Source organism: Rattus rattus, chromosome 17, assembly GCF_011064425.1.
Source record: "Rattus rattus isolate New Zealand chromosome 17, Rrattus_CSIRO_v1, whole genome shotgun sequence".
Lineage (NCBI taxonomy): Eukaryota > Metazoa > Chordata > Mammalia > Rodentia > Muridae > Rattus > Rattus rattus.
Genome location: NC_046170.1, coordinates 36,677,491 through 36,697,671, shown reverse-complemented (window position 1 = coordinate 36,697,671; position 20,181 = coordinate 36,677,491). Strand labels below are relative to the sequence as shown.

The 20,181-nt window shown below is 50.1% G+C and overlaps 1 protein-coding gene across 1 annotated transcript in view; it reads left to right on the top strand.

Moving 5' to 3' along the window:
- The window catches only part of Pkd1l2 (polycystin 1 like 2), a 93,240-nt gene that overhangs the window by 39,263 nt on the left and 33,796 nt on the right, over positions 1 to 20,181 (top strand). The window contains exons 19-29 of the mRNA XM_032887540.1: positions 386 to 517; positions 2,226 to 2,402; positions 4,464 to 4,588; positions 6,044 to 6,170; positions 7,291 to 7,422; positions 8,218 to 8,437; positions 9,757 to 9,950; positions 13,449 to 13,679; positions 15,603 to 15,704; positions 16,398 to 16,576; positions 18,485 to 18,631. Coding sequence (XP_032743431.1) covers positions 386 to 517; positions 2,226 to 2,402; positions 4,464 to 4,588; positions 6,044 to 6,170; positions 7,291 to 7,422; positions 8,218 to 8,437; positions 9,757 to 9,950; positions 13,449 to 13,679; positions 15,603 to 15,704; positions 16,398 to 16,576; positions 18,485 to 18,631 — 1,766 coding nt within the window. The remainder of the gene's footprint in view (positions 1 to 385; positions 518 to 2,225; positions 2,403 to 4,463; positions 4,589 to 6,043; positions 6,171 to 7,290; positions 7,423 to 8,217; positions 8,438 to 9,756; positions 9,951 to 13,448; positions 13,680 to 15,602; positions 15,705 to 16,397; positions 16,577 to 18,484; positions 18,632 to 20,181) is intronic.

Genomic DNA, 20,181 nt, shown 5'->3' with positions numbered 1-20,181 from the left:
TTTTTCAACCCTCTTCTTTCCCTCCTGTGCATACATAACTCATCTTTCCCTATTGTTCCTGCCTCTCCCTTATGGAGACCCCCGCGATTACACTGTTCCCACCTGTAACTGCCGAAAGAGCTCCCCATTGGAAGGTGCTAAACTGAGCTGTATCTTCAGGATGATTCTGCCAAAGCATCTTGTCTTTTTTCCTGTGGGACAACACGGTCACTGGCCTCAAAGGTCCAGATGTGGCTTCCCTTTGACTGTTGTTCCCTCTGCCATACACGGAGGTCTACAGAGCCGGATGAGCACTGCCATGCCTGGGACCCCAAATTCTCTGGAGAGGCCTTCCCAGTGCCTTTGAAATAGGCTCATCTTCCGGCCTTTCTCCCTCCGTGCCAAGGTCAGAGAGCTCGTGCTGAGATCACTGTTCACGGTCACCACCTGCCTTGAGAACATGCAGAGGGTCCAGGCTTTGGCTGAGGCGCTGAGAGAGGTGACTCATCACAGTGAGGAGCTCACCCCTGTGGCCCAGGTAAGAATTTCCACTGGCTGAGCCAGACTATGGCACACATGCCATGGTGTGGGAGTGGCAACTCATTAGAGGACAGATCAAAGAAGTCCCTCAGTTATGGCACTGTCCCGGGGCAACACGACTTTTGCTATCTTCTTCGTAAGAGCGCTTCACGGGTGGTTCAAGGGAAGGCGGTTCATGGCAAGCCCAGGTGCCTCACACTGGGCTTATGGTCTGTATGTTTACTGCCCACTAGTGGGCACCAACGGGAGTACCTGGATCCTATTCACCTTGGGTCCCAAGTGTGGGTCTAGATATTGCTGCTGACCCACTGTGTGTCAACCTAACATGCAGACCCACTGTGTGTCAACCTAACATGCAGTTGCCAGCTCCTGCCTTTCTAGCCTGGGGTATCCCTGACCCTCAGAGCTTCCCTACCTGCTCACACGGCAGGACATTCACACAGTGCTCAGTGACCGGTTGAGGGTAGGGCACGAGTACTTCATCTCCTAGACATTCTTGGTGGGTAAGTCCTGAGCGGGACTGAGTCCCAGGTTAAATATCAACAGGCTTGATAGCACCTTCTGCACTGACCTTTGACCCTTCTCATGCTTACTTCCGCACTCTTCTAGAATGTTCCCTGGGGTCACCTTCAAATCAATGACTTCAGGATCATCCTCCTGAAGAATCATACATAGTCAAGCACCATGTTCTCAGTGTTATGGCAGACCAAGGTCAAAAATGAAGTCATAAAGTCGGTGGGGGGGGACAGTCCAGCTGTTCTGCCAGGGGGCTGTCATCACAGATCTCCCAGCATGAAGCCAGCAAGGCTGGAACTATTCCAGGGCCCTATGCTGTCGATATGATACTCCCTGTTCCCGCGCCATCTGCACATCTGTCTGTTTTATGCACCCCAGCACACACACCCCTCCATACGTCTCCCATGCCCCCTTCTGTGCCTTGTGCTTTCACTAATTTACTCATTCTACCTGTGCACAGGTATCGAACTCCTTCACACATGGACCTGCCTTAATGGTACTTCGAGGCTATCGGGGTGCCTAGACATTAAACAAATAATTTCACAAACACATATAAAATTACAAAATTGTGATGAGTGTTTTGTCCAACTACCTGCCATCCATTTACCCGCCCATCCATCCATCATCTACCAATCCATCCATCCACCCATCCACCCACCCATCCTCCATCCATCCATCCACCCATCCACCCACCCACCCATCCATCCGTCATCCATCATCCATCTATTCATCTACCCATCCATCCATCCATCCATCCATCCTTCCATCCATCTATAAATCCCCCCATTCTCCATTTGTCCTCCACTCATTTCATGGATCCTCCATCCATCTATTGTCCACCTGACGTGCTTATGTCTATCGTTTATCTGTCCTCCAGCCAGCCTCCTCCTTGCATCCATACCACATCCCCCTAGTCAGTAAATATTACCAAATGTCTGCTGTGTGCAGGACATTGTGCACAGTACTCTGGGAAAGATTCAGAGGCACACCAGGCTACTCTCCCAGAAGAACTTCAACTCTGGTAAGGACAAACGAGCCAGGTTTAAGTCAGACTGCTTTCGTCAGGCTCTGGTCTTCCTCTTCCCTGGCTCGGGCCGTCCCGTGCACCCCTCCAATATACTTATGCTCTGAATGACCCATCCCTGGCAGGGGCTCACCTGGTCTGGTTTTTCTTCTTTGGGTGATCACAGTGGGAGGCCAGCCAGGCTCTGCAGCGTAACACTGAAGCCCTGTTGGCAGCCAAGGTTCATCCCAAGGATCAGAGACGCCAGGAAGCCACGAGAGCCATGTTCGAGGCTGTGGGGAATGTTCTGAAAGCTTCCCTCAGCCACGGATCAGATGAGCCTGCAGAGGCCAACAGCAGCCAGGTGGGTGCCCTGGACCAGATGCAGGCCTCGTCCGGGCTGCACACCCATCTCATGCCAGTGTCGCTAGGATTCCTCACGCCAATCTACAGACGGGGGAATAGGGGTAGAGGTTACAGTGCTTCTTGGAGGCAGGAAGGAAGGCTCTAGAAAGCAAGTGTGGATAGCACACGGAACAGGGGTCCTGCACTTAGTGAATCCCACCTGTCTCTTGGAAGCTAAGGCACCCAACTGCCCTAAGCCTCCTCTCCTCATCTGTACCGGAAGGGATTCTGCCTCATCCCATCAGCTGTCCACTGGACGGGTTATATGAACCACTTGGCAAGTTTGGGCAATGTCCTGGCTCCTGTAACCAAATCACGGAGTATCTTTAGGAGTTGGCCACTCGGAGAAAGAAATGAGGTACAGGTGTCACCCGAGAGTCACTAGAGGGTCTTGAGAGTACTGTTTCTCAGGATAGCATCATGGCAGAGCCACAATGCCAAATACAGTAGCCGTTCCACAGTCTTCTATCCAATGGGCTACCTTTCCTACCCAAAACCACCACCACCACCACCACTACCACCACCACCACCACCACCTGAAGGACAGACACATGTAAAGATGTCTTTTTTTTAAAGATGTATTTTATTTTATGTATATGAATACACTGTAGCTGTCTTCAGACACACCAGAAGAGGGCATCAGATCCCATTACAGATGGTTGTGAGCCACCACATGGTTGTGGGATTTGAACTCAGGACCTCTGGAAGAGCAGTCAATGCTTTTAACCGCTGAGCCATCTCTCCAGCCTGCAAAGATGTCTTACATATGTGTCCATACATTCACATACTACACACACACTCCCATGCTCATCCTTGCACACCCACACATACATACGCTTCACAACTACATATGCACAGCCACACAGGCACATGGCCAAATGCCCATGCACATCCCTGGAAGCCCCCAAATCCACGTGCTTCGTACCCTCAAGCACTCACACACAGACAATGACTTACATTCACATACAACAAAGCAGGGACATATAGGCCCTTATGGGTAGTTTCAGCAACACATCAACTTGCCCATGTGCACTCATGCATACTTAAACACATGCCCTCAGCTCGACACCCAGATTCACTCATACACACTCACATTTTCACGCTGGTGCTCACATTGACTCGCATGTACATTCTCAGACACATACATACATGCAATGACACCTTGCGTGCAGTCATGGATCTGCATAGACACAAATACACAGACAGCTGTACACATAGAGACCTACACACACACACACACACACACACACACACACACACACACACACACACAACCCTACTCTGTCCTCAGCTAGGTCCTTACCCTAGCCTTGTTTGTCATCATGAGCACGTGTCAAAACATTTCTAAACATTGACTTATTCTGGGCCACACAAGCCACAGCATGCATGAGGAGGTCAGAGGTCATGCCATGGAATTGATTCTCTCCTTCCACCATGGGGGATGAGAGGTCCACATTTTGTTCGTGTGCACATGAGTCCCTGGGATGGAACTCAGGTTATCAGGTTTAGTTGCAAGTGTCTTACCCCAAGCATGTTTCCCCTCTAATGTCTGATTTGGGGGTTTGGATGGGGCAGGGAGCTGAATCTTGCCTATGGCTCTTACCTCTGCTGGAGCAAGACCTCGGCCACGCCTATGAACCCACAGCACAGCCACACAGCACAGCCACACAGCGCAGTCACACAGCACACTGGCTCTTCATATGGATCCTGAAGCCAGATTTTCTGAGGGCCTCGGTTCATCTCACCAATAAGTGACTTTCCTAAGTCACCTCCTTTCTCTATTTTCTCCTCTTCCACCAAGGAGAGGGGAAGGGCTTGATTTGTGGAGCTGCTGTGAGGGTGGAAGAGCCCGCAAGAGTCGGCTTCTGGACTTCTTGTAGACGCCTGCTTTGCCTATGACCCGCATGGCTGTCTTTGTCTATCACCTCCTAGTCCCTGCTAAGTGTCCCACACTAACCTGGGGACAGCAGCCAAGGGGACCATGATGACAGTCCCCAGTGGAGTTCTGCTTCCTTTCCAGGCTCACATTGTGGCCCAGCTGCTTCAGGTGGTAGACCATTTGCAGAGTGCCCTCCTGCTGGGGACATTGCCAGGAGGCCTTCCCGCCATCTTGGCCACCTCCTCCGTCTCTGTGTACACAGACAGGTACTGAGCTCCATTATGCATGCCCAAGAAAGCTGATGCCCTAACCCACATCCCGAGCTACCCAAGGCAGGGCCCAGAGGCCAGTCTCAGGGCTGGAGAAGTTCTGGGACCTGGGTCTGGTACATGGGTGTAATGGAGTCTTTCCACCATGGTAGGTGTTTGTACGGGACAGAAAGAGAACTATGGAGGGATAAAGGCAGTGTTAGAATCACCTGAGCTGTGCAGTTAAGGGGGTTAAAGAGGGGGACCACCTCCTCACACACATGATTCTCATGTTGTCATGGGTAGCCCTGGCTAGCCTGTTATTATAGAGAGCCTGTGGCAATCCCAGATACACTTGTCTGAGCTTTCCCAGGAAGGTTTGTGTCAGTGAGCGCTGACTGGAGCTTCAAGATACTTTCTGTTGTGTGTGTTTCCCAGGGAAGTTACTCTGCCGTAGTTACGTATTTATTTGTTGAGAGCAGGTCTTACTGAGTAGCCGTGACTGCCCTGGGATTATTTATAGAGACCTGGCTGGTCTCAGAATTGCAGTAATCACTCTTCCCCTGCCTCAGTGCTGGGTTGTATAGGCCCAAGAGCTACCATGGGTAGCCTGATGGCTATTTTAATCACCCATATATAGAGGAAAACAACACAATGTAGAAAGAGTTCCACCTAAGTCTTCTACCTTGGTACTTACTGACGTTAGTTACAGGCATAGGGCAACATATGGGTGGGTGGTTACGTGACTGAAGAAAAGAGCCCCACTTGTCAACAATTATTACCTGCTTATGTATGGGTGGGAGGAGCCTGTGTGTTCCCTGGGCCCCACAAGCCTTGTGAGCTTTCTTGTCCTTCCAGAGTGGAATGTTAACAGGCCCAGTCTTAGGGGCATTAACTGATCACAGCTACTCTGATATGAGACAGTGAAGATCATGTCCAACCCAGAGGGATCAAACACACACCTCAATGCTACTCCCTGCCCCATAGACAGAGTGGAGGCTTCCTCACTCAGCCCTGGTCCTTGTCTCTTCAGACTGTGGTGGCTCTCTTGGGTCCCCGTGGCAGATTCCATAAGCAGTATCCAACTCTGAAAACAGGTCCCTGGTCTCATCAGATGGGACAAGGACAAAGGCCAGAAAAAGTGGGGCTGAAAGCCCATGGTATCAAAGATCAAGGCAGGTAGGGGAGAGAAGCTTGGAGAAGAGATTAGCCAGCCATCTGTTAAGTACTGACCTATACCAGGGACTGAGAGTCAGTTCTAAGCAATTCTGGTACGAGCTTGTTCATGGACCTCTGATCCACACAGGGGCACCCGCAGTTTCTGATGCTGCTTCTATTTGAAGCACAGAAGTTGCGAAACACAAATACAGTCATCTCTGAAAATAGAGGGGAACCCCGTCCTCTTCCAAGCACACAGTGGGGGTTCTTCCTCAAACACATCTTCTTGTCTTCCTATTCTCATCCTGTGCTCAGAATACAGCCAGGGAGTTGGCAAGGCTCTTCGGTGCACACTACTGCCGCGGACTCTGTGATCTTCACCCTGCCTGCCGCCAGCTTCCTCTGCCCCACGGAGGACAGCCAAGAGCCTGTGGACATAAGGGTAATCCAGCAATGCATCCTCGGAGATGGCCTTTACCATGTGCAAAGCGCTGGGCCTTGCATTTGCTGTGGCCCCATTCATTACAGTCAGGTTCAATATCTTCACCAGAGACATAGCCAGGAGCACAAGTGGGACTCAGACCACAGCTCTGGACACCCAAGTCTGTTATTCTATTTCCAGCAGGTCACAAGGGCCCTCCAGCACCTTGGCTTCATGAGCTGATAGTGAAGCTCTCCAGGTTTCTGACTATAACTAAGACATTAAAAAGACCAGGGCCCCTTCCCTCCTGGATTAAGGCACATCTGATTTCCCTGAATGCTAGAGAAAATAGACCGACGTCTTTTTCTTCGACACCTCTTGCTATCCCTGCTACCTATGGGGTTGGCTTTAGGATGCCTATGAACATGAGTTTCAAATCTGTGACCGCTCAGTCCTTTATAGAATACGGTATAGTGGCCTCATAAAACCTATGCCCAGTTTCACATATGCATATATACACATACATATACACACAGAGACATATGTGCACAGAGTAGATGGGGAAGGAAGAAAGGACTTGCGATGTAGTCTTGGCTGGCCCAGAATTCACTATGTAAACCAAACTGGTCTTGAACTCACAGAGTTCTGCCTATGAACTCTGCCTATTTCTGCCTTCTGGGGGGCTGGGGTTAAAGGCACTGCCACCATGCTCAGCTGTACTCTGCATATGCTTTAAATCAAGTCTGGATTGCTTGTAACGGTCTTGATACAATATAAATGCTAGGTAAGTAGGTAATGCTAATATGTTACTTAGGAGAATGGCAAGAAAAAAAAAATCAGTACCCATCAGCACAAACACACTTTTTTTCAAATGTTTTCAGTTCACATTTAGTTAAGTCCACAGACATAAAACTGAAAATGTGGAGATCTGATTATATCAACTCTGGGGGGAGTAAGCCTCGATGATTCCTGGAGCCAGCCCTTTGAGACCGCATCTCTGGAAAGCACCTTCTTAAAGGCAGGGCCCTGCATCTGCCCCATAGAGCACGGGCCAGCTACCAGTCTCAGATCTAATTGTTCACCCAGGGGCCTGTTGGCACACCCCCGACCCTCATCAGTGCTTCTCGCTCTTGGCTTTCAGATGATGAGTTTCTCACAGAACCCCTTCCCTTCCCGAAGCCAATTTGATGTCAGCGGAACTGTCGGTGGACTTCGGCTGACCAGCTCCAGTGGCCGTCCCATCCCAGTGAAGAACCTGTCACAGAACATCGAGGTAGGCACTGCGCTGTCAGCAGCAGTCGGGTGGCACTCGGCCTTCTCTTCAGCTTGCTTTGGGATCAGATGGGCCAGTTCTGAGAACAATGGTTAGAGAGAGAGAAACTGCTCAGTGTCTCCCTCACACTAACGAAACATTGTATTCAACTCAAAATGTGCATATCTGGCCATTCGTGCATCTTTGCTATGTGACAAGTTCCCCTGGGGGCATAACTCGGTTGTGTGGAACTCTAATCATCGCACAGACCAAATGTTCATTTCCAGGGTTCATGATGCAGTCCCCCAAACGCCGTTAGATTCCCTCTAAAGTCAAGTACAGATGCCTACATACCGTGTGCGATGGCACTTAAGACTCTTTTAAGAGCCTCTGACTTGTTTCTAGTCATCTGCCATTTCCCCTCAATGACTGTTTGTAGGGATGTCCCCACAGTCGCCTGTGGCACTTGTGAATGTGCCACCAGTGACTCAGCAGGGAGGTGCAGTTAAGGACCTGGAGTCTAGATTATCAAGGGGCCTGGTGGAGTCACAGGGGGCCTCAGAGGGAAGCAGGCGGGGTGAAGGGTTAAGGGGGGACATTGACTGTTGTTAATGGCACAGGGAGAGGTTGGGGTGAGGGGAGAAATGGGCCAGAAACCTAGGACCGCAGGAGGGTGGAAAGACACCTCACTCCCCACCAAGTCGAGATCTTCCTGTCCACATCAGCTCTTCCACACCGACACCTCGGGGCTTTGGACGTACGCCACTTTCCCTGCCCACCTGCTGCCTGGCTGGAATTCTTTGTCTCCGAAAACAGATCTTGCTGACCCGGATTTCAACACGCATCAAGCCAAAGACACTGAGCTTGGCCACCGGTGACGCTCTGTCAGTGAATGTGACAGCAGGGGATGCAGCTCTCGGGATCCAGCTGCACTGGGGACCTGGAGTCGCACTCACACTCAGCCTGGGCTATGGCTACCATCCCAATGAGACCGGCTATGACGCCCAAACACGCCTGCCTGCTGTGGCCGACGCAGGTAGCCTCCTGCGCTATTTTCTTGAGCGGCTTCCCAGGCATGTCCAGCTTCAAACTAAGGTGTCAAAGAAAAACCAAAGAACAAGGCTGGGGAGGTGGCTCAGTCGTTCAAGTATGAGGACCAGAGTTCCTTCCTCAGAAACCACATGAACAGCCCATGCCTGTGGTCCCAATCCTGGGCGGCGAAGAATCAGAGGCAAGAGCGTTCTGGGGTTTACTGGCAGCTAGCCTAGCCGAGTCTGTGAGGTTGCAGGTTTTAGGGTAAGAACTTGTCTCAAAAATGAAAAACAGAAAACCAACCAACCAAAAAACCAGAGCTGGAAAGATGGCTCGGCAGTTAAGAGGACACAGTGCACTTGCTTCCCATCCTTCATGCTGGGTAGCTCACAATCCCCCTTGTAACTCCAGCTAAAGGAGGATCCGTGCCTCTGGCCTCTGTGGGCACCCACACATACCTGCATTCACATACCAAGTGCACATAATTAAAATATTAAGAATAAATCTTTTTAAAGCATGAAATAAGGTGGAAAAGCATTGAGGGAGGCGTCCAGGGTCTGCCTTCTGTCTCCACATATGCACACACATGCACACACACAGACACACACACATACCACACACACACACACACACACACACACAGAGAGAGAGAGAGAGAGGCACACACACCACAAACACACACGCGCACATGCATACACAGGCACACCACACATATGCCACACAGGCACGCACACACATATACGCACATACAGAGGCACGCACACACATGCACACACACACACACACACATACCCAATTATTTAATGAAAAAACAAAGACCAAACTGCCCACCTTCAGCAGCCTTCATGGGCTGATGTTATCGGTGTTATTTGCCCCCCATTAGATAAGCATTTATTACATGCCAGGAGATGCAGGTGAGACTATAAATAACTTTCCAAGGCCAGCTGCAGAGATCTGCATGTCCCAGATATGAGCAGACAGGGTCTAGCCAGGTGCAGAGCAATCCCAGCACTCGGGAGACTAAGGCAGGAGGACCAGTAGGGCCAGTAGAGCCAACCTTAGCTACAGAGCAAGTTTGAGGCCAGCCTGGTCCATATAAGATTCTGCTTCAAAAGTACAAATCAAACAAAAGAGGATAGACACTCAGAAACCAGCCTGATACCACATAGCTGGTAAGGACGCGAGCCCTTCATATCCTGACGTGCCCCTGCACACTGAGCAAGGCTACTCCTGGGGTAGTGGGGCGGCCTCTGTACCTACATCCCTGCCATATCATCTTGGTGTCCCCAAGTGTCAATGACACCAGAGCCTTGTTTCCTGCAGGTGATCTTCCCACATGGATCCTATACCCAGAGGACTTGCCCTTTGGAGAAGGAATCTACTATTTGAGGGTGGTCCCCAAGGATGATCTGGAGTCTACCTCTGGCAGGAACCTCACAGTTGGCATTACCACCTTCCTGGCACATTGTGTCTTCTGGGATGAAGCCCAGGGGACCTGGGACAGCTCTGGGTGCCGGGTAAGGGCACAAAGAACAGGCTGGGGAGGCTTGGTGGGTGTGTCTACTCTTGTAGGGTCCTCTGTGCCTCTGGTACAGTGTCTCTCGTCTCTGCTTCTCCAAGGGGCTCTGCCTACGCCATTCCTGTGCTCAGGAACACCCTCCTTTCCCTCAGCTAAGCCCATTTTCCTTGAGAAAACGTCATGGCTCTGACTAGGTCAGATTTCCTGCTATAAACTCTGGTGCACGCTCCCTGCTTCACCCTGCTTGGCAGTGTGGTCCCCAACCTCTTTCCTGAGCCCATCTCAGGAGCCAGAAGTTCGGGATCCCTGAGTATGAACAGACAGGATTCAGAAGGTTCCCCATTGTGTGTGTGTGGGGGGGGGGCAGGCATGGCAGGCCAGGGTGCCACTTCCCAGAAGATGACCTCAGCTGTGTCCTGAGTTCACCTTTCCCAGCATTAGCTCATCAGTGCTTCAGATGGCCCCAGGAGAGCTGCCTCAGAGCCAGGTCTGCCCTTGGCCAATCAGCACCGTGACGACGGACGACACAGCTTCCCCAACTGTCAAGGTTCAGGATGGCCTTATTGTGATCGGATTTTTATCCACTCTGCATCACAGGGTTGAGGCCCATGGGATAGTGTCCTGCAGGGAGACTTTGGCTTTGAGGCCATCAGAGTACTCTCTAGATAGGACCATATTGTCCCAATCTTGAGTCACATAGGCTGCACCTCTCCTTATTTCTATCTAGAAAGCTCCAGTAGTCCTCCCCCTCCCCCCCCACACCTTCTGACCTCCTACTCCACAATCCTCTCCTGGGAGCCCTTCCCACTGCCTCCTGTTACCCACTGTTGGACTTCCCTACCATCCCAGGCCCTACCGAGACCAGCTGCCTCCATGGAGAATCCAAGTTTATCCCTCTTCCTCTCTGCATCTATGAGTGTGGCACTATCTTTCCTTTACGGATCAACTGTTCACCCTGTCAATCTACCCGGCGGTGGGGGTAGATTGGTGAGAAAACCATCAGATTAGAAGCCTCGCTGAGGACACAGACCAACAGCCGTGTCATCCTATAGCTATGGAAGGAGGACGCTAAGGGTGAGCCCCATCTGGGCTGTACCAGCTGTAGGAAAAGCTTCCTGGTCAATCTCCACCCTGGCTTCTGGCTGCCACACTCAAGATTCAGGGACAGGAATGGCACAAAGACGTTCCTGAGATAGAAGGTGCCCACACTCTGGGCACCAGCCTTTGCACCTCAGGAACAGGCCTAGGCAGGAAGTGACTTCCCAGAGTACCCACTCCCCAAAGCTACCTTATATGGCTAACGTGGGATGCCCCTGCACCCTAGGGTTCAGTCTACCATCAAATAGAGTTGAGTTTAGTCTATACTCGCTGAATGAACTTGGGCAAGTTGCCCCACCTCTCTGAGCTTTAACATCCTAAAACTGAGTCAAGCTGAGTGGGGCTCAGGGGTGCAAGCGACTTTGCACAATGCCTAACATACAGAGCAGGCTCCCACTGCTGTCTTTGATTCTTCCCTGAGAGGGAACTTTGATATCTAAATAGCTCAGGGTGGGGCTGGAGTGATAGCTTGGCAGTTAAGAGCACACACGGCTGGGCCTGGGATAGTGGAGCAAAGCTCTATCCCCAGCATCTGGAGGCAGAGGCAGGAGGATCTCTGAGTTGAAGGCAAGTCTGGTCTACACAGTATGTTTTGGGCTGGCCAGGGATACATAATGAGACCTCGTCTAAAAAATTAACGACAAAGCAAAACCCCAAAAGTGGGGCTTGAGAGATGGTTCCATGATTAAGAGCACTTGTTGCTCTTGCAGAGGACCTGGGTTCAGTCTGAGCACCCACGTGGTGACTCACAGCCATCCTAAAGGGACTCATTGTGTTAAATCCTCTGTTGTAAAGGGCATCTCTGTCTATAAGATGGAAGCCAGGGACAGGATCAGGGTGGTGGCAGGGAGAAGGCACAGGATTCACTCCGCCTAACCTAAGACTCTCAGTACAAAAGTGAACTCTCTGATGTTTGTGATGCCATTTAAAATAGGCCCCTGGGGTTGGAGCGGTGGGCCGATTGAAAAGTGCTTGCATTGTAAGCACGGGTCCTGGGTTATATGTGAAAGTGCCAGGCATCACTTGTGGAGAGGCAGAGAGAGTCAAGCGGCTCCCTGGGGCTCTCTGACCAAACTGTTTAGCCTCCATGGTGAGCTCCAGGACAATGAAAGACCCTGTGTCAGAAGCCCAGCATGGTAGTGTGCACCTTTGATCCTAGTGCTTGGCAAGCAGATTAAACAAAAAAAAAAAATTGAAAAGAAAGAAAAGAAAGAAAGCGAAGAAAGGAGAAAGAAAGAAAGAAAGAAAGAAAGAAAGAAAGAGAGAAAGGAAGGAAGAAAGAGAGAAAGGAAGGAGGGAAGGGAAGAAAGAAAGAAAGAAAGAAAGAAAGAAAGAAAGAAAGAAAGAAAGAAAGAGAGAAAGAAAGACAGATAGACAGACAGGGAAGAAAGACAGGGAAGAAAGGGAAGAAAGAAAGAAAGGAAGAAAGGAAGAAAGAAAGAAAGGGAAGAAAGAAAGAAAAAGAAAGGAAGGAAGATAAGAAAGAAAGGGAAAAAAGAAAAAGAAAGGAAGGAAGATAAAGAAAGAAAGAAAGAAAGAAAGAAAGAAAGAAAGAAAGAAAGAAAGAAGGAAAGAAAGAAAATGAAGAAAGAAAGCATTACTGGGGAGGTTAGGGTTTGATAGCACAATGAAAGTAAATACTGCTCTCTGAAAGTGAATTTTCATTTTTCGTTGTGTGTATACATGCATTTTTGAATGTGGGTGCATGCACACACGTGTGCACCCATGTATATGTAGGCCAGAAGCTGATGCTAGGAATCATCCTCCATTTTCTTCCTCATTCAGCGAGTCAGGCTGTCTCAGCCACACCCACAGCTTGCTGACGTGGCTAGGCTCAGGCTTTCCCTAGGGATCTTGTCTCTCCCTTCTGAGGCTGGATTTACTGGCGTGTGAGCAGGTCCACCTTTCTCAATCCATTTGGGTTCTGGGACTGTGGACTCCACCCTCGCTGCTTTCACAGAGAAGCCAGGCTCCGTTCCGAGCATGCACATCAACAGCTCACAAGCACTTGTAACTCCAGCTCCAGGCGGATTTGATGCCTCTGGCCTAGATAGCCAGTCCGCCAGAGTCTTGTGTAGCCCAGGTTAGCCTTGAATATGTACCAGGGGGTGACGTTAAACGCCTGACCCTCCTACCTTCTGATTCTGGGATTATAGATGAGCATCACCACATCCATTTTATGCGATGTTGATCCAACCCAGGGCTTCATGCACTCTAGGCAAGCTCTCTATCAACCAAGTTACACCTCCAGCCCTAAACATAATTTTGACCAGAGGTTGGCTAAATCCATGGATCCGAAAGGTAGGCTGTGTGGTGCCCACACTGAGGTGTTCAGCGTTTTTCTTCACTGGGCTGAAGCAAATGCATTTCCCAAACACGGTCTCTTCCGGGTTCGCAGGTGGGCCCACAAACCACCACCTCCCAGACACACTGCCTTTGCAACCACCTCACCTTCTTCGGAAGCACGTTCCTGGTGCTGCCCAATGCCATCGACGTCCGCCAGACTGCTGAGCTCTTCGCTACCTTTGAGGACAACCCCGTGGTGGTTACCACAGTGGGCTGCCTCTGCATGGTCTACGCGCTGGTAGTGATCTGGGCCAGGAGAAAAGACATACAGGATCAGGCCAAGGTGAGGTGCTGGGTTCCTGAGACGGGAGGAGCAGGGGCTGAAGAGGCCAGAGGCTAGGGGTCTGTGGAGAGACCAATTGAGGTAGTCTAGACCTTAACCCCTGGGGTCATTTTTGTCGAGTTGGCCCCTCAGCCTATGCATTTACAGAACATCCCTTTTCATCAAATCATCAGGGAGCTTTGCTGTCAGTCACCAACTAAATATTCACCACGTGCAGGCACCACCCCATGTATGTTCGTGAATGACTTAGGGAACGTGTGAGTGAGTGTGAGGACTCGGTGTGGGAGAGCTCGAGGCTGTCTGTCACTCCCTCCTCCCCCCATCCATCAGTAAGGATAATATCACAGAATTAAATGTCATAAGGGGCCATTCAGCATTCCCACTGCCGTCTTTGACTCTTCCCTGAGACGGAACTTTGATATCTAAATGGCTCGGGTTGGGGCTGGAGGGATAGCTCGGCAGTTAAGAGCACACACTGCTGGGCCTGGGATAGTGGAGCAAAGCTTTATTCCCAGCATCTGGAGGCAGAGGCAGGAGGATCTCTGAGTTGAAGGCAAGTCTGGTCTACACAGTGTGTTTTGGACCGGCCAGGGATACATAATGAGACCTCGTCTAAAAAATTAAAGACAAAGACAAAACCCCAAAAACGGAGCTTGAGAGATGGTCCCGTGATTAAGAGCACTTGTTGCTCTTGCAGAGGACCTGGGTTCAGTCTGAGCACCCACGTGGTGACTCACAGCCATCCCTAAATCCATTAATTCTAGTTCCAGAGGATTCACGTGCATGCACATTCCTACACACATGCACACAAAACACATAAACAGATAAAACCAATAACAAAATGCCACACACTGATGTTACGCACGGACCAAGCTCAAAGTCCATTCCTAGAACCCACGTCAGGAAGCTCACAGTCACTTATAACCCCAGTTCCAGGGGATCTAATGCACTATTCTGGCCTCTTTGGATACCATGGCCAGGTGTACAATGTCACACACACACACACACACACACACACACACACACACTTAATCTCAGCACTCAGGAGGCTGAGATGTATGGATTTCTATGAGTTCAAGGTCAGGCTGGTCTACATAGAGAACTGCAAGCCAGCCAAGCCTACATAGTGAGACCTTGTCTCGAAAAAGAAACACCCCATTATATATAATACATATGATTTATGTAATATGCCTTAAATGCTACAGGCTGGTTCCTGGAAGGCAGGCTCTAAAATGGAGTTAAGGCTGTGGGTGTGCTCTAAGAGGAACTTTTAGGGTGAGCCCCTGGGGACCTGGCAGGATGTTTAGACGGCATTGACAGCTCTCCAGTCCTGGAAGAGATCTGCCCGAGCTGGGATGAGATGCACAGGTCTTGGTCACACCCAGAGAGTTCACAGATGGGTCATGGACTCTCAGCTGCCCCCAAGGAGTATGTCTGTGACAGAGATGACTCCGCATCCTTGAAAGCAGTGCCTCAGAAGCTGATGTAAAACTTTCAAGGGAGGGAGAGCAGGGCAGCGTGACCCAGAGGTCACCGCAGCCCCCAGCTAAGTCAAGTCACTTGACGCTTTCGCTAAAACATCCAAACATCTCATCCCTTCTGAATTTCCTGGGGAACGGATCTGACTGGATAAACAGTTGGCTCACCATACCTGACACCGAACATTCTCAGTTTAATGCCCATTTCCAACGTGACCCCACAGTTCACTGTCTATAACGAAAACGCTTGATGCTTCCTTACTTTTGCTGGCATTTTTCTTGGAGACCTGCTTTCCTAAAGGACAGTTCTCACTGGATCGGATTATAATGAACGCAGTTTTGCTCTTGTATGTTAGTTGTCATGGGTGACCAACTCATCCTTAGCTGCTGGGTGGTGGGTGAGCTCACTGAGTAGGGTCCCCGCTAACTCTGTCCTTCTGTCCAGGCAAAAGTCATAGTTCTGGAGGATAATGATCCCTTTGCTCAGTACCACTACCTGGTGACAGTCTACACCGGACATCGACGAGGGGCAGCCACATCTTCAAAGGTACCTGTGCTCGGCGGGTGTGTCTGCCCTGATGCAGAGGTGGCTGTCACTTTGGAGTGTATTTGACTCCATGGTTTTATGTGGCTGGTGCCCTCCTTCCATTTTGTATTTTAGAGGAAAGAATATTCTTGTGTGTGTGAGTGTGTGTGTGTGTGTGTGTGTGTGTTAGGATGTGTGTGAATGTGTATCAGTGGGAGTGTATGAATGTGTGTGAGTATGAGTGTGTGTTTATGTGTGAGTAATGAGTGTGTGTAAGTGTGTGTGTGAGTGTGTGTTTGTGTGTGAATATGAGTGTGTTGTATGGATGTACGTGTATGTGTATGAGTGTGTGAGAGTGAGTATAAGTGTATGTGAGCGTGCATGTGTGTGTGTATGTGAGTGTGCGTGTGTATGAATGTATGTGTATGTGTATGAGTGTGTGAGAGTGAGTGTAAGTGTATGTGAGTGTGCATGTGTATGTATGTGAGTGTGCGTGTGCGTGTGTATGGATGTATGTGTCTGTGTATGCGTGTGAGAGTGAGTATAAGTATATGTGAATGTGCATGTGTGTGTGTGTATGTGAGTGTGAATGTCTGTGCTTGTGTCTTATGCCTAGTTTCATGCAGTGCTGGCATCGAGCGCAGCACTTCTGAAGCCTGGGCAGAGGCTGCACCTACTGAGTTACAGCCCAGGCTCCTGGTGTCTGGATTCTAGGTGACTCTCACCCTGTACGGCTCAGATGGAGAGAGTGAGCCCCACCACCTGTCAGACTCTGATGCTGCAGTGTTTGAGCGAGGAGGGGTCGATGTCTTCCTGCTTTCCACTCTGTTCCCCCTGGGAGAACTGCAGAGCCTCAGGCTGTGGCATGACAACTCTGGGGACCGGCCGTCATGGTGAGCTTGGGGATGGCAAACAAGTAGGACCGTCAGTGTCCAGTCTGGCCTCAGTGCCTGAGTCAGCGCCTCCTTTCCTGGCTTCCGCACACCTCTACGAGCTCGTAGAATAGCTCTGCATGGCACAAATGAGGCAAGCAGGGTCAAAGAGGCCCCTGGCTCATGGTCCCTGCAAACCAGACAAGAAGGGAGGCAGGCCGAAGTCCAGCCCTGGTGCTCCACACTCGGCCTGCCCCTGGCTTTTCTGCAGCGCCAACTCGAGACTTGTCCAAGATCACACACAGCTTCACGTTCAGAGTAAGGTCCTGTCCATGCTTCCTGAGATCAAAACCAGTGGATCAGACAAGTAGTGTCAGTATGCCCAGGTATCAGCATGCAGAGCCTTAAAAAAAAAAAAAAACATGTTCTGGGATAGCCTGGGGTACATAGTGAGAATAATAGCCTGGGCTGGAGCATGAGACTTTATCCCAAAAATGCTGGTCATGCCAGGTGTGGTGGGACACGTCTTTAATCTCAACACCTGGGAGGCAGAGGCAGGTGGACTTCTGTGAGTTCAGGGTCTACATAGTGAGTTCCAGGGTAGCCTGGGCTACATAGAGAGACTCTTATTTCAGAAACAAAATATAAAAAAATAAAAAAATAAATAAAAAGACACTTGAGAGGCAGGAGGTTGAAGCTTAAGGTCCTCCTTGTATTGACAGACAATTTAAGACAAGCCCTATCTCAAAAACAAAAACAAAAACAAAGGTCAGAGAGAAAGAGATAAAGAGACAGACAGAACATATAGTGCTTAGGTTTTAGCTGTTTTAACAGATGTTCTCACTCTGTAGCTTAGGCTAGCCTTGAGCTTCTGGCAGTCTCTTGTCTCGGCCTACGAGAGCTGGGGTCAGAGGTATGAGCTACCACACCCAGTTTACTGCTGTCTTAAACTCACTGCATTCCCCAGAAGCAGACTGAGAGGCAAGTGAACCTGTTAGGTGTCTGTTGAAGGAGCCCCTGTATCAGCCAGTGGAGAGGGAACCCCGGCCTGGGAAAGGCAGAAGGAAGTACCAAACAGTGGTGCAACCCAGTGACAGCCTGGCCCACCCTTGTGGATCTCTGAAGCTGTCCCATGTTGGACCACAATGTCCAGGTCCCTCGTCACTGCATGTCGGTCACCCAGGAGGGCCAAGGCCTGGACGTAGATGGCCTTTGCATCCCTGATGGAGCTGTGCTCACGGAAATGAGTGGCACGTGTACAGCGCAGTGACAACTGGAGTTCAGCATCCAGGGAAGAGCAGCTCTGCCATCTTCCTACTGGCTAGACAGTGACACGAAAGCTGCTATTAGCCCACACCTCCTAAGACAAGCAAGATCTCTCTCTTCCGAGGCTTTGAAGAAGCTTGCTGGCGCACACTTTAAAAAAAAAAAAAAGATTTATTTATTTCATGGATGTGAGTACACTGTCACCGTCTTCAGACACACCAGAAGAGGGCATCAGATCCCATTACAGATGGTTGTGAGCCACCATGTGGTTGCTGGGAATTGAACTCAGGACCTCTGCAAGAGCACTCGGTGCTCTTGATCGCTGAGCCATCTCTCCAGCTCTGGAGCACCCACTTTTTCCCTGGCTTCTTTTGCTTATGGCTAGGTGTACCCAGTAGGGGTCCAGAGTTTTCAAATGTATCTCCCAGCATCTGGCTACCTCTCTCAGAACAAGCAGCTGCCTTCAAAGCTAAGCTGGTTCTCTCTGCTGACCTCTCTCCTCACAAGAGGCCAAATGTCACCCATACACCAAGGGAAGAGCATTATGCACTTTTCCACGTGTGCCTGTTTGGGGGTTCACTTTCTGAAGGTCTTACCTCTGTGCCGTCCCAGGGAGTCCTACCCCCCACCTCTTACCCTCAGAGCTGTATCTCCCTTCTCCAGGTATGTGAGTCGGGTGCTGGTCTATGATCCTGTGGTGGACCAGAAATGGTATTTCCTCTGCAACTCGTGGCTGTCCATCGATGTTGGAGACTGTGTCCTGGACAAGGTGTTTCCTGTGGCCACAGAGCAGGACAGGAAGCAGTTCAGGTACTTCCTTTCTGTCTTTTTCGGCAAATGCACTGCACCGTCTTCCTTAATCTTAGGGAAGTAGCCTCAGAGCCCAGGCATGCTAACGAAAGCACATTCCAACCAGTGGCCTGGATATCTATGAGTACGTGACACTGCTGGTCCAACTGTCCTGCTGGAATGAGGGCTCTAGCAGGATTTGCAGCCGAAAAGCCAGAAGTGTGGGGGCTCAGCGGTTAAGAGCACCTGACTGCTCTTCCAGAGGTCATGAGTTCAATTCCCAGCAACCACATGGTGGCTCACAACCATCTGTAAAGAGATCTGATGCCCTCTTCTGGTGTATCTGAGGACTGCTACAGTGTACTTATATATAATAAATGAATAAAATCTAAAAAAAAAAAAAAAAAGCCAGAAGTGTTTTCCAGGGGTTAAGGAGATGGGGGTCATTCACCCCACCCGTATTTCCTGATGAATGTCGAAGGATTATTTTCTCCGTTAGCGGCCATGGTCATTTGAATGGTGAGATGGCTAGTTTTATGTCACTAGGACACAACCCAGGATCATTTGGGGAGAAAGAACCAAAGTTGAAAAGCCTGTGGTGTCTTTTCTTGATTGGTGATTGGTGTGGGAGGGCCCAGATTGCTGTGGGCAGCACAACCCCTGGGAGGTACCCTGGGCACTGAAAGAAGGCTGAGCAAGCCAGTGTGTCTGCACCTCTGATGATGCCTTAGGAGTTCCTTCTACTGCGGAAGGCAAACTCGAGCCTTATTCCTCTGTGGTCCGCCCTTCAGTTCTCCCCTCCAGGTTCCTGTCTCTGTCTCCCAGATGATGGACGTTAAGCTGTCAGGTGTAAGAAACCCTTGCCTCCCCAAGCTGTTTTTGGTCATGGTGTTTTGTCCCAGCCACGGAGACCCTAAGTAGAATAAACTCTGATTCAGCCGCTGGCCCTTTGGGGCCCTTTTCTGTGTTTTAGGGCAGATGGGTTTTCAGCTCATGTTTCCTTTCCGTTTCTTCATTTCTCTCTTCCCTCGCCCGAGGTGCTTCCTTCCACACTGGTCTGCAAACACACGCAGACAGACGCTAATAGCTACATGTATGCACATCAACATACATCATTATTTTGTGTGTGTGTTGTGTTTGTATACGTGTCGGGGACAGAGGTCGTTCTTCAGTCACCATCCCCTTGGTTGTAGAGAGGGGTCTCTCACTGGTCTACAACTTGCTGTTTTAACTAGGGTGGCCAGCCAGGGAGTCCCAGAAACCTTTCGGTCTGTCTCTGCCGTCACAACTCTAGGATTATAGCATGCATCACCACACCTATTTTCATAGGACGGGGATCGAACCCAGGTCCTCACGTAGTAAACACTCTACCAAAGCCATTACCCAGGCCACTTATTTTACATCTATGGTATTACTGGAAATGCGCCGCCTTCTGTCTTTAATATAATAAATGTATCACGGTCTCCCTTCGGGGAGAGTATGTTTAAGTCAAGTAATTTCTTTGTTTTTGTCGAATGCTTGATCTTCCTGCCTCTGTCTCCCGTAGTACTGGGATTACAGCCATGTTCCAT